The sequence below is a fragment of the Pantherophis guttatus genome, chromosome 2, assembly GCF_059756535.1.
Source record: "Pantherophis guttatus breed Tessera chromosome 2, ASM5975653v1, whole genome shotgun sequence".
Classification (NCBI taxonomy): Eukaryota; Metazoa; Chordata; class Lepidosauria; order Squamata; family Colubridae; genus Pantherophis; species Pantherophis guttatus.
This window is the reverse complement of record NC_142064.1, coordinates 270871876-270884426: the sequence shown is the minus strand read 5'-3', so window position 1 is coordinate 270884426 and position 12551 is coordinate 270871876. Positions and strand designations below refer to the sequence as shown.

Below are 12551 nucleotides of genomic sequence, written 5' to 3'. Positions count from 1 at the left end.
CGTGTGCCCACACCCATAATTCTATGCGCCCCACCCTGCACATGCATGTGCGACTCCTCCCCCCCACTCCCGGCACGCGATAGCCCAGCAGGCCTTCCCCATGCCCTGGGAGGCCCTAGAGAGGCTCTGGAGGCTGGGGACAGCAAAAAAGTCATTTCCTGTCTAACCGAAAGTTGGAAAACAGGCCGTTTCAGGCCTCCGGGGGGGCTCCAAGTTGGTGGGGAAGACTGTTTTCACCCTCCCCAGATGCATAGAGAGGATCTGGAGCCAGATGAGAAAGAAAAATGGGCCTTCCCCACCCACCAGGCCCTCCAGAGGCAGGAAGCAGCCTGTTTCCCTACTTCTAGTGGCCCAGAAGGCCCGAAAATCAGCTGGCACACAGGAGCTGGTGTGCCAGGCAACATGGCTCCGCATGCCACCTGTGGCATCCGTGCCATAGGTTCGCCATCCCGGATCTAGTCCTTTGCCTGTAGATTCAGAGGCAGTGAATCAAACACTGATGTCATTTCCAGTCCCTCCCTGGCCCACACTGATTCCTCTTTGGCCAAAATGGATGCCAAGAAGAAGGGAAAATTCCCTCAGTTTAAGCATCTTGCAACCCATCAATGTTCTCATGACTAATGGGAAGATTATGGTCCAGGGATTTGTCGTCATTGCTGCATCAGGGTTCAACCCATCCAAGACTGTGTTGCTGTGGTTTCCGACGTCCCGATATAGTCAGTTGGTGCCATCACTGACTATTGGGGGTGAATCGCTGACCCCCACGGAGAGGGCTCGCAACTTGGGCGTCCTCCTGGATTCACGTCTGTCTTTAGAAGAGCACTTGACGGCCGTGACCGGGAGGATTTTTCATCAGGTTCACCTGATTCGCCAGTTGCGTCCCTTTCTGGATCGGGACTCCTTACGCACGGTCACTCATGCCCTCGTCACCTCCCGCCTGGACTATTGTAACGCTCTCTACATGAGGCTCCCCTTGAGGAGTACCTGGAAGCTCCAACTGGGGCAGAGTGCGGCCGCGCAGGTGGTAATGGGAGCGACATGGAGTTCCCATGTAACACCTCTCCTGCGCAAGCTGCACTGGCTCCCGGTGGTCTTCCGGGTGCGCTTCAAGGTTTTGGTTACCACCTTTAAAGCGCTCCATGGCTCAGGACCTGGGTACTTGTGGGACTGCCTACTACCACTAATAGCCTCCCACTGGCCGGGACGCTCTCATAGAGAGGGGCTCCTCCAGGTGCTGTCGGCCAAACAATGTCGACTGGCAGCCCCCAGGGGGAGAGCCTTCTCTGTGGGGGCACCTACTATCTGGAACGAGCTCCCCCCGGAGGTACGGAGGATCCCGGATCTGCGCACCTTCCGCTGTGCTCTAAAGACCTTTTTATTTCACCACGCGGGCCTGGCCTCACTTTCTCCCTCTTTTTAAACATTTTTAATATTTTTTAATATTTTTTGTATTTTTAATATTCAAAGTTTAAATTGTTTAAATTGATTGGGATTTTAAATCTGTCTGGGCCAAACTATTTAATTCGATTTTATATCTGTCTTTTAAATTTTGTATGTATGTATTTTATTGTTGGCTGTTCACCGCCCTGAGTCCTTCGGGAGTAGGGCGGTATATAAATCAAATAAAAGTAAAAGTAAAGTAAAGTAAGGGTTGTGTTTGACCTCAGGGAGCCAGGGTGGGCGTGGCCAGGGTGGGTATTGCCAGCTCAACGTCATTCATGTTGGGGGCACTTTTTTTTTTTTTAATTTGATTTATATGCCGCTCTTCTCCGGAGACTCAGGGAAGCTTACAATGCGTTAAGCAATAGCCTTCATACTTTTGTATATTTATACAAAGTCATCTTATTGCCCCCATAATCTGAGTCCTCATTTTACCTACCTTAGAAAGGATGGAAGGCTGAGTCAACTTTGAGCCTGGCAAGATTCGAACTTGCAGTAATTGCAGGCAGCAGATGTAAGTGAATGTTAATTAGTCTGCTGAGCCACCAGAGCTCCTTGTGGTGGTCGAAGCGCTCTGCCAGCGAAAACAGGCTCCCAAGCTCTGTTTTCAACTGTGACAGCTTCCGGCAAACCTCTGCCAGCAAAAACAGAGCTTGGGAGGGCCACACGAGCTTTGTTTTCACCTGCAACAGCTCCTGAAACCTTTTGCCAGTGAAAACGGAGCTCAGGAGGGTGGCCTGCTGGCAGAGGCACCGCAGGCCGGTCCTATGCTGTTTCCAGGGCGGCACCATGGGCCAAATCTAACCACCCCATGGGGCCGCTCTGGCTCCTGGGCCTTGAGTTTGACACCCCTGACCTATTGAGTTCATTTACCTATGAATATCTATTGTTAAATCATCTGTTCTTTGTGCATTGGCCTCGCCCAGCTTTTTGAGATATATAAATATGAGTGCATCTCTTTATGGAATGGGATCTCTCTCAATATTTTTTGGGAAGGAGTCCCACCAGCATGGGCTCCTTAATAAACATCACAGTAAGCCTTCCTTATTTCCTTTGGGTCCTGTGATTGATTCATTGAAAATGTGGATGTTAAACAGATTATTTTCTCCAAAGTGTGGGGTGGGGTTGTTGTTGTTGTTGTTTTTTTTGCCAGAAACAGGAATAATAATAATAATAATAATAATAATAATAATAATAATAATAATAATAATAATAATAATAATAATAATAATAATAATAATAATAATTTTATTTCTATACCGCCCTTCTCCCGAAGGACTCAGGGCGGTGTACAGCCAATTTAAAAACACAAGACACAACAATAATTAAAAATTAAAATAATTAAATAGATTTGGCCGATTTAAAACCCCAAAAATTTAAAATACCCCAATTTAAAATTATCATGTCGATAGCCCGGCCTGGCGGAACAACAGGGTCTTCAATGCGCAACGAAACACCCGGAGGTCGGAGATCTTGCGTATTTCCGGGGGCAGTTCATTCCACAGGGCTGGGGCTCCGACAGAGAAGGCCCTCCCCCTGGGTGTCGCCAGCCGACATAACTTGGCTGATGGCACCCTGAGGAGACCCTCTCTGTGGGAGCGGACTGGTCGGTGGGAGGCTATTGGTGGCAGAAGACGGTCTCGAAGGTACCCGGGTCCTATGCCATGGAGCGCTTTAAAGGTGGTAACCAACACCTTGAATTGCACCCGGAAGACCACTGGGAGCCAGTGCAGCTCGCGCAGGAGGGGTGTCACGCGGGCACAACGAGTTGCGCCCATAACCACCCGCGCGGCCGCATTCTGGACCAGTTGGAGCCTCCGAGTGCTCTTCAAGGGGAGCCCCATGTAGAGAGCATTACAATAGTCCAGCCGGGAGGTGACAAGGGCATGAGTGACCGTGCGCAAGGCGTCCCGGTCCAGAAAGGGCTGCAACTGACGGATCAGGCGAACCTGATAAAAGGCCCCCCTGGCCACGGCCGTCATATGCTCTTCTAAAGACAGCCGTGCGTCCAGGAGGACACCCAGATTGCGAGCCCTCTCTGTGGGGGGCAAAGATTCACCCCCAATAGTCAGCGATGGCACCTGCTGACTATATCGGGACGCCGGCAGCCACAGCCACTCGGTCTTGGATGGGTTGAGTCTGAGCCTGTTCCTCCCCATCCAGACCCGCACGGCCTCCAGGCAGCGAGACATCACATCAAGGGCATCGTTGGGGTGGTCTGGGGTGGAGATGTACAGCTGAGTATCATCAGCGTACAGATGACACTTCACCCCAAAACCATGGATGATCTCACCCAGTGGCTTCACATAAATGTTGAACAGAAGGGGCGAGAGGACCGACCCTTGTGGCACTCCCCATGCGAGATGCCTCGAGGTCGACCTCTGCCCCCCTGCCAACACGAACTGCGAGCGGTTGGAGAGGAAGGAGGAGAACCACCGCAGAACGGTGCCCCCTATTCCTAACCCTCTTAACCGCCGCAGCATGATACCATGGTCGATGGTATCAAAAGCCGCTGAGAGATCTAATAGGACTAGGACAGAGGAGCAACCCCTGTCCCGAGCCCTCCAGAGATCATCCACCAACGCGACCAATGCCGTTTCTGTGCTGTGCCCCTGCCTGAAGCCCGACTGGCACGGGTCTAGATAGATAGCTTCATCCAGGTGCCCAGGCAGTTGTCGTGCCACCACACTCTCAACAACCTTCGCCACAAAACGAAGGTTGGAGACCGGACGGTAGTTAGCTAATTCAGCCGGGTCCAGGGAAGGCTTCTTGAGGAGGGGCCTCACCACCGCCTCTTTCAAGGCGGCGGGAAAGGCACCCTCACTCAAAGAAGCAGTTATAATCCCCTGGAGCCAGCCTCGTGCAACCTCCCGGGAGGCCAGTACCAACCAGGAGGGACACGGGTCCAATAAACATGTGGCGGCACTAATCCTATCCAGAACCCTGTCCACATCCTCGGGAGCCACAGGATCAAACCCCTCCCAGATAATATTCTCAAGGCCTGCCCCTGTCTCCTCCCCTGGACTCATCCAATCGGAGTCCAAGCCATCCCGAATACGAGCGACTTTATCATGCAGGAATTGCACAAAATCCTCAGCGCGGCCCTGCAAGGGATCTTCCCGCACTCCCCCCCGAAGAAGGGAGTGGGTCACCCTAAACAGGGCGGCTGGGCGGTTCTCTGCAGATGCGATAAGAGCGGAGAAATGGTTAGATTTCGCCGCTTTTATCGCCACTAGGTAGGTCTTGATATAAGACCTCACCTGTGTCCGGTCGGAATCGGATTGACTAGTCCTCCAAATGCTCTCTAGGCGTCTTTTCCAACGCTTCATCTCTCTCAGCTCCTCAGAGAACCAAGGAGCCAATTGAGATCGGCATCGGGTCAGAGGCCGCAAAGGCATGACGCGGTCCAAAGCTCCGGCGGCCGCACTCTCCCAGGCGGCCACCAGCTCTTCGGTCGAGTCGTGTGCCAGAGTCTCAGGAAATGGCCCAAGCTCCATCATGAACCTTTCGGGGTCCATCAGGCGCCTGGGACGGAACCATTTGGTCGGTTCCGTCTCCCTGCGGTGGGGGAAAGCGGTAGGAAAGTCTAAGTGAAGGAGCGAATGATCTGTCCATGACAAGGGTTTGATGTCTAGGTCCCCTCTACCAAGATCATTCAACCACTGACCAGAGACAAAAATCAGGTCCAGAGTGTGTCCCCCTATGTGAGTTGGGCCTTGAACTAACTGGGTCAGGTCCATGGCCGTCATGGAAGCCATGAACTCCCGGGCCGCCTCTGACGCCTCACCCGCAGACGGAAGTAAATGCCAGAAACTGAGTTCATGATACCAGTGGAATTTCACCCAAAATCACATTGGAAGAGTAAACTGGAGTTCAGTACTTTATTTCTGCACAGAAGTAAAGATGGATGCTTCTGACATTGCAAGTTGTTTTTATTTTTTTAAAACCACATATACACATCAGAATTTCTTGAAATTTCATCACTTCTATCTGACTTTATTTACTCGTTACATTTTATGCAGTCCATCTCCCATACAAGTTGACTCTGGGTGGCTTACAGGTTATAAAACCATAAAAAAATAGTTTAAAAAGATTAAAACAACACAGAATTAGAATATTATTAAAAACTATACTAAAACCATACTAAGAGAGCTAAGGGATGGATGGGATGGAGATGAAGTCTTCTTACCCCCATCAGACAGTGCCTCATATATAATAATTTAATTTCTATTTTATTTTGACATCAAATGTTCCTTTGTATTCAGATCAGGTCTTAAGAAAATAATGTAAGATTTGGGAATAAAAATGAAGGCTAACAGGCTAGCACTGGAGGCCAAGATGGAGAAGATCTGCACAGCCACCATATACTTCCCCTTGGTGCTAAGATAGGTGGGTACAAAGGAAACCCAGACACTGCAGAAGACCAGCATGCTGAAGGTGATGAGCTTGGCTTCATTGAAAGCTCCAGGTAGATTCCTGGCAAAGAAAGCCACCATGAAGCAGATGACAGCAAGGAAGCCCATGTAGCCCAGAGCAAGGTAAAACATGGCAACAGAACCTTCATTACATTGAAGAATGATCTCCCCGGACTGCGAGTATGTGTCCAAATCAGGAAATGGGGGTGAAATGCCCAGCCAGATGCTGCAGACAACAACTTGGACACCTGAACAAGAAAAGATGATGGAGTTGGCCAGGCTCTTCCCCAGCCATCTCTGCACTTTACTCCCAGGTTTTGTGGCCAAGAAGGCTAACACCACAGTGACTGTTTTGGCTAAGACAGTAGAAATGGCAAGTGAGAAGATATTGCTGAAGGCGGGTTGTCGGAGAAGACAGGTGGCTCTCATTGGCCGGCCAATGAACAGGAAGGAGGTCAAGAAACAAAGCAGGATGGTGATGAGGAGGATGTAGGAGAGATCCCGGTTGTTGGCTTTGACTATGGGAGTTTCTTGGAATTTCATGAAGATTCCCAAGACTAATCCTGTTACCAAAGATAGGAATAAGGCAAGAGAAACTAGGATGATCCCCAAATTTTCTTGATAGGAAAGGAAAGTTTCAACCTTAGATATACATTTATCTCTGTTGATGTTTGGATACTGACTTGCTGGACATTTTGTACATTTTTCAGCATCTGAAAAGAGTGAGATTAACATGAATTGTAAAGCATGTTCTTCCATTAGACGTATACATGGAGTCCTCAATTTAGGATCACAGCTGGGACTAGAATTTCCATTACTAAGCTTGGCAGTTGTTAGGATTAAGATTAACATCTACTGCACAGCATGTTTTTCAATCACATCCATTTTTGGAGAGAAGCTGGTGATGGGGTAAATGAATAGGGGTGGAGAAAAGCAGAATACAGCAATGATTTGGGAAGTTTAAGCAGTACAACAAGGAATAAAAAGTGCCAAAGGCAAATGACATTGCATCTCACACATTCCCAGGATGAGCTATGACTGCTTTCAGAGGCTGCATTTTTGGCAAGGAAGACATTTCACAACTAATTTCACTTCTGATTGTAGATTGTCAGATCTTTTCTCTGGACAGCAGTTCTCCTGACTGGTAGAATCCCCTGTTTATTTAGGCTCCCACCCATGCCAGGAGGGAGGGAGGGAGGAAAGAAAGAAAGGAAATAAGGCAGGTGGAAGGAAGGAAGGAAGGAAGGAAGGAAGGAAGGAAGGAAGGAAGGAAGGAAGGAAGGAAGGAAGGAAGGAAGATCCAGTGTTGGACGTAAAATAAATGTCCTGTTAAATAAATGTCCAGCATTTTAGTCATGCATTATTAGATGGAAAGGGAAAGGAAGGGAAGTGGAAGGAAGGATCAGAAATTCTCAGTTTTTCCAGAAATGCGAAGAAAAATTGATAGAGATTAACCAATAAAGAAAATGAAAAGCAAGAAATACTTTTTAAAAAGTATTTTTAAAAGCCATCATTGATCCCCTGTTTTTTAATAACTTGCTCCCAATTTAAATTCCAAGATTATTTCTTATCACTCATGTAATAAATTATGCATATGAAAAGATTTCTTTTTCTTTTTCAAAAAACTCTTGTATGAACAATATCAGGATCTATGGTCTTTCCAAATGTCTGCCTCTTTTCTCTGGGGTCACTCACCTTCCATGGTGGAGATGGTTCCTTCTGCACAAGGATGACAGTCATAGCAGCAGATGGGCCTCCCTTCCTGTGGCACCTTCATGGATCCAGGAGGGCAGCTTTCCACACACCTGGAAGGAGGCAGGGGCTGAGGAGAGAGAGGAAGAAAATCTAGAATATAAAGTTATTTTCAGAACAGTGTCAAGGAAAGAAGGATTTGCTGATCTCCAGTGCAAGGATTAGCTTTGACTAATTAGAAACCAATAGGAATTCTGAAATTCATCAAACACATGATTGAGTATTCCATCCCTATTTCTCTTTCCTTCTGATGTTTCATACACGCCACAGATTTAGCCTTTCAAATTACATTTAAACGTTAGATTTATCAGGGAAATGTTGGATGGACTCTTTTTCATGGCCAGCTGAATAAGAAGTTTGCATTCTTGACAGCCTGATCAGCTTACATGAAAACTCAAAGCAAGCCCCCTCCCACCCCAATAGTCTAATCCTGTTGTTGTACTTTCAGTGGAACAAAAATAAATATCAGTCCCACCTTATTCAGCATTTCCAACTGTGTGATACTCTTCTGGTCAATGGAAAATTTCAAATCCTGGGATGTCAGTTTTTCTAGACTCCCAGATTTAATTCTCTTGACAGATTTGTTTGGGAAAACGACCCAGTTCACAATGTCCAGGTCAGCTGTCAGATCTCCCTTTTCATCCAAATATATCCCAGCTATGGAATTATTGTGAAACTGAGAGTCTTGAAGGAAGGAATGAAGCTGAAATACAAAGGAAAAGAAGAACTTAGAAAGGACATTAGACATTCTTTGAAAATACCTTTGGTCTATGTTGGGAAGGATCCTAATATTTCTCTCTCTGTCTTCAACTACCAGGTTCTATTTTATTTCCAACTTGTTCAGGAAAGTGTCAATAAACATAGGAATAATAATAGCTATAAACTAGAGCAATGGTTGTAAAGGTCAGAAGTCTTGGCATCTGGTCACGTTCCTCTTCCCAGTGTTTTATCACAGAAATGATAATATACAATTCCACTAAAGGCAAACAAACAATTATTTCTTCATTGCTTCATTCGTATTAACCTAAAATTAATCTACAAATATTAAAATGAAAAGCATATTTCAGCCATACAGCTTTTCCTTTAACCTGAGACTTATTTTGTAATTTTTTGCATGTTTTATATCATCACTTGCCCAGTTGGGTTGGGGAGTTACACATTTCCTACTTTCCCATATTGTTCTCTGGTGAAGACGAGTGACTTATCATGGGATTGATCACTGATAATTCAAAGATATCAATCCACATCATCTTTCTTTTTGCTGAAACTTTCCTTTCCAAGGTTGGAGAAAATTACCTGCATGTCTCCAACAGTCTAATGTGTGATATCACACTCTTTTCCTTTTTTATTGCATATAAAAGTGTGAGATAAAAGGATGGATGAACAATTAAGATATCAATGTATTCACTTTGAAAGACATAAAAATAAAACAGGAAACTATTGCCAAAACAAGGATCAAAGGGAATGGAAAGGAAAGTGAAGGAAATGGAAGGTTCAAATTAAATTGGAATTGACTTTCAAGAGCCTGAGTGGCGTAGGAGGCTAATGCCTCCTACTAAGGCAGCATTTAACATCCAGCTGCCGGCAATTATTGCGAGTTCAATTCTCACCAGGCTCAAGGTTGACTCAGCCTTCCATCCTTTCTAAGGTAGCTGAAATGAGGACCCAGATTGTGGGGGCAATAAGCTGACTTTATATAAAATATACAAAAGTATGAAGGCTATTGCTTAACGCATTGTAAGCCGCCCTGAGTCTCCGGAGAAGGGCAGCATATAAATATAAATTAAAAAAATATTTTTTTAAAAAAAAAAAAGATAATTTGATTTTTCAGAATAAGTAACCAAGGCATTCACTTCAACAACTGATTCCCACAGGCAGGAAAAACATGTCTAATGGAAAGGAAATACCTGCCATGCCTTCACTCTTGGAGTTTCCACCTTCACCCCCCTGTTCCTCACTGATCTCTTGAATGTGGATACATGAACTGAATTTAAGGAACTTCCCAAAGCCCAGATGGTGTTGGAAATGAGGTAGCTGTCCAGAGCCAGGATCTCGTCGATCTCCTCTTTCCTCAGAGACTCCAGTTCTTCTCTCTGTCTGCACCGTCTCCAAACTTTCACTGAAAAGGCATCCTTAGTGGATGAGCATGTAAACGTTTTCTCCAAAAAGTTAATTATGGATGTGACAATGATCTCAAAATCATCATACCTTGCCCATTTGCTTTTCTTTATCAGAAAGGAAAAAATGCCAGCGAGGTGTTTCAGGGAATGGACACTAAACATAAAATCAAGGCTGAGATCCCACTGAGCTGTTGTGATCCAGACTTTATCTACAACATGCTTCTGAATGAGTTGAAGGCCACCTTGTATAATTATCATTCCTGTTGTGAATGAATTAGTCTCTGAACCATAAACAAAGACATTGACTTTTCTCCACTTATAATATTCATGTAACTTTATATTCATTTCAGCAACATTTAGTGTAAAACTTTGATATAGAACTGCACAAATGCCATTGCTTAACATCAAAGAAGGCATTGTCCTCATGAAACTCTCCCCCTGGTCAGTTTTTGGAGCAACAAGACCAACCAAGGTCCATCTGAAATGAAGTAGCAGTTGGACAATCCCTGGATACTGGGCTCCTTCAGCAGGGAGCATCGGGTAGAAGAAAGGAAATTGAGTTTTATCCCTCAGAATCTGGGAAGCAAAACTATAACTGATCTGAAAGGAATGGAAGACAGTGGAACTTTAAATGAAAAAAGCAAAATGTATTTCCTCTCATTTCCCTAATAAATCTTTGCTGTTCATTTACAGCAAAGGAGCTCTTATTGAAAGTTTCATGATTGCAAAGAAAAATCATTCAATGATTCCAAAAGAGACACACCTGTGGGATTTTGTAAGTGCCCAACATGGTAGAAATCTGGATGGAGATGCCAGTCTCAGCTTCTTCCAGAACAGCTACTGTGTTTCTCTGCCTCCCACACTTGTAGTTGGGGACATTAGCCTCCCCATCTGAAAGCAGGTCCAGCAAAGCCTCTGAAGTTATCTCTGCCTTGAAGAAATTTTCATAGATATTATAACCCAGGGTAATGTTCGGTAAGAGATGGCTATTCTGGTTGACATCCTCGATGGCAAATAGGAAAGGTGCAAATTTCCAATAAAATTTGGGTGTCTTTCTGCAGGTACAAACACATTGATGAAAATACCATTTAACTTTTCCCCCATGGTAACGTTTTTCATCCAATCAATCAATTGTTCCAAAAAATTTGCAATGTTCCAAAACATTACCATAGAAAAAGAAGAAACCGTAGAAAATTACAGATCATGCAGTATTTCAAAATCACTCTCCTACTTGGTTAAACTAACACCACTTCAATTTCATGTTTTGGTTTTCAAGTATTTATTTCATATTTAATGGACTGTTATCTCTGTCTTAATAAACGTGGTTGAAATGCTCTCATGGCTAAAAAGACCTATTTACTATTAGCTGTAGTATATTCTAATTATAAATATTTTTGAAGTCAGATCAACAGTTTAGAAGAACTGCGAATGGCTCCTCCATGGATGACATTCAGAAGTTCGTAAAGACCAGGTTAGTCTCCCCATACACCTGTATGGCAGAGTGAAGTTTGAACTTCTAGTGAATGAACCATTGTTGTGGATTTGTTGTTGTTTCAGGGACATGTTTATTTCTATTTTTCTTTTAATTATAAACCACCCAGAGTCACACAGCCTATGAATTGCATAACTAAATAAGCAAATCCACCAACCAACCAATATAATATTAAAAAAAGATTGCTACTTCTATGGCGTGAACTCAAGAATGAGAACCAGAGACATTTACAAAATTCATGAATGTCTATGTTCTTAACTGGGACTCTTTTATCCAGTGGTAAATTTTGATGTGGAAAAACCATGATGGAATGATCTCATCTGCAATGCAGAGAGAATAGTTAGCATCCCTCTGTGTTTGGGCCAGTGTCCCCCACAGTCCAGTTCATCGCAGGAGTGAGGTGAAGGGAGAGGTCAGACTCTCCCTCTCTGCCCACAGTCTAATTCTGCTGATCGGGTGGAAAGAAAAGTGGGTGGGGAAAATATTTTGATTGATTTCTGATATTTGAAAGCTTGAAATGAGCTTCCTCGCCAGCAGTGTGCAATAGGGAACTCAAGGTCGAATCAGAAAGTAAGTTAGTAAATGGGACAGATTGAAGGGTGAAAGAAAACACCTTGTGTTTTGGGTTGGTTGGAACTCTAGACTTTCATTGAATATGAAGGGTCTACAATGCAGTGCAGAAAGATTGACTTACTTGGAGAAAGCTGTTGAAGGACTTCTATTGAAGCTTAAAGGTTGAAATGCAGCCTTCATTGCAGAGACTATGACGCTAATGAAATAATCTCCTGGCTTGTAATGTTTCTGTGGGTCCACTTCACCCTGTTCCAAATTCAGGAGGCATTTGGCTTTGTGCATCCCCCAAGCTCCCCATGGCCACAGAAGCAGTGCAAAGAGAAGCAGCAGCACCATGATTTATGTTCCTGACTGAGACGTCTCTATTGCACATACGTTTGTAACAAAAAGGATGAGAAGAAGAGTTGGAAAAAACCAAAACCTCTTCCAAGACAGAAGCTCTAGATCCAGACCAAGTTCAGTCAAGGGAAACACACATAGTCTCTCCTTCCCTGAAATCAATCCTAGATTATCTCTATGTCCAGAGCCCCTGATGCACCCAACATTTGTGACATAGACTCCATTCAACATTGCTTTTGAATCTGGCACCATCACTGAAACATTTCTGACATGTTTGTGCTAAATTTTCTGAAAGGTTGCAGAAACGTCTCTATGGACTGAACATAAAGACAAGAAATAAATCACTGTGATTTAAATAATTGCAAGAGAGATGTCACCTCCCTGAACCCTGAACATGTCAGTAGACAGGTGTTCAAAGGG

The 12551-nt window shown here is 44.7% G+C and overlaps 1 protein-coding gene across 1 annotated transcript; it reads right to left on the bottom strand.

Moving 5' to 3' along the window:
- Positions 1 to 5364: 5364 nt before the first annotated feature.
- Positions 5365 to 12074, bottom strand: LOC132711849 (vomeronasal type-2 receptor 26-like). Its single transcript, XM_087885263.1, has 6 exons — positions 11914 to 12074; positions 10491 to 10782; positions 9515 to 9739; positions 8083 to 8310; positions 7627 to 7660; positions 5365 to 6568 (listed from the first exon to the last, which is right to left on the bottom strand). The coding sequence occupies exons 1-6, from the start codon at positions 12072 to 12074 to the stop codon at positions 5673 to 5675; spliced, it is 1836 nt and encodes a 611-aa protein (XP_087741389.1). The 3' UTR covers positions 5365 to 5672.
- Positions 12075 to 12551: the final 477 nt, after the last annotated feature.

What these genes read in the sequence shown, in the direction of transcription:
- LOC132711849 (XM_087885263.1), bottom strand. Translation starts at nt 12,074, where the DNA reads ATGCACAAAGCCAAATGCCTCCTGAATTTGGAACAGGGTGAAGTGGAC. An exon ending in CCTTCAACAGCTTTCTCCAA is followed by an intron (nt 10,783 to 11,913) that starts GTAAGTCAATCT and finishes TTGTACCTGCAG; the next exon opens with AAAGACACCCAAATTTTATT. An exon ending in GCACTTACAAAATCCCACAG is followed by an intron (nt 9,740 to 10,490) that starts GTGTGTCTCTTT and finishes TCATCCACTAAG; the next exon opens with GATGCCTTTTCAGTGAAAGT.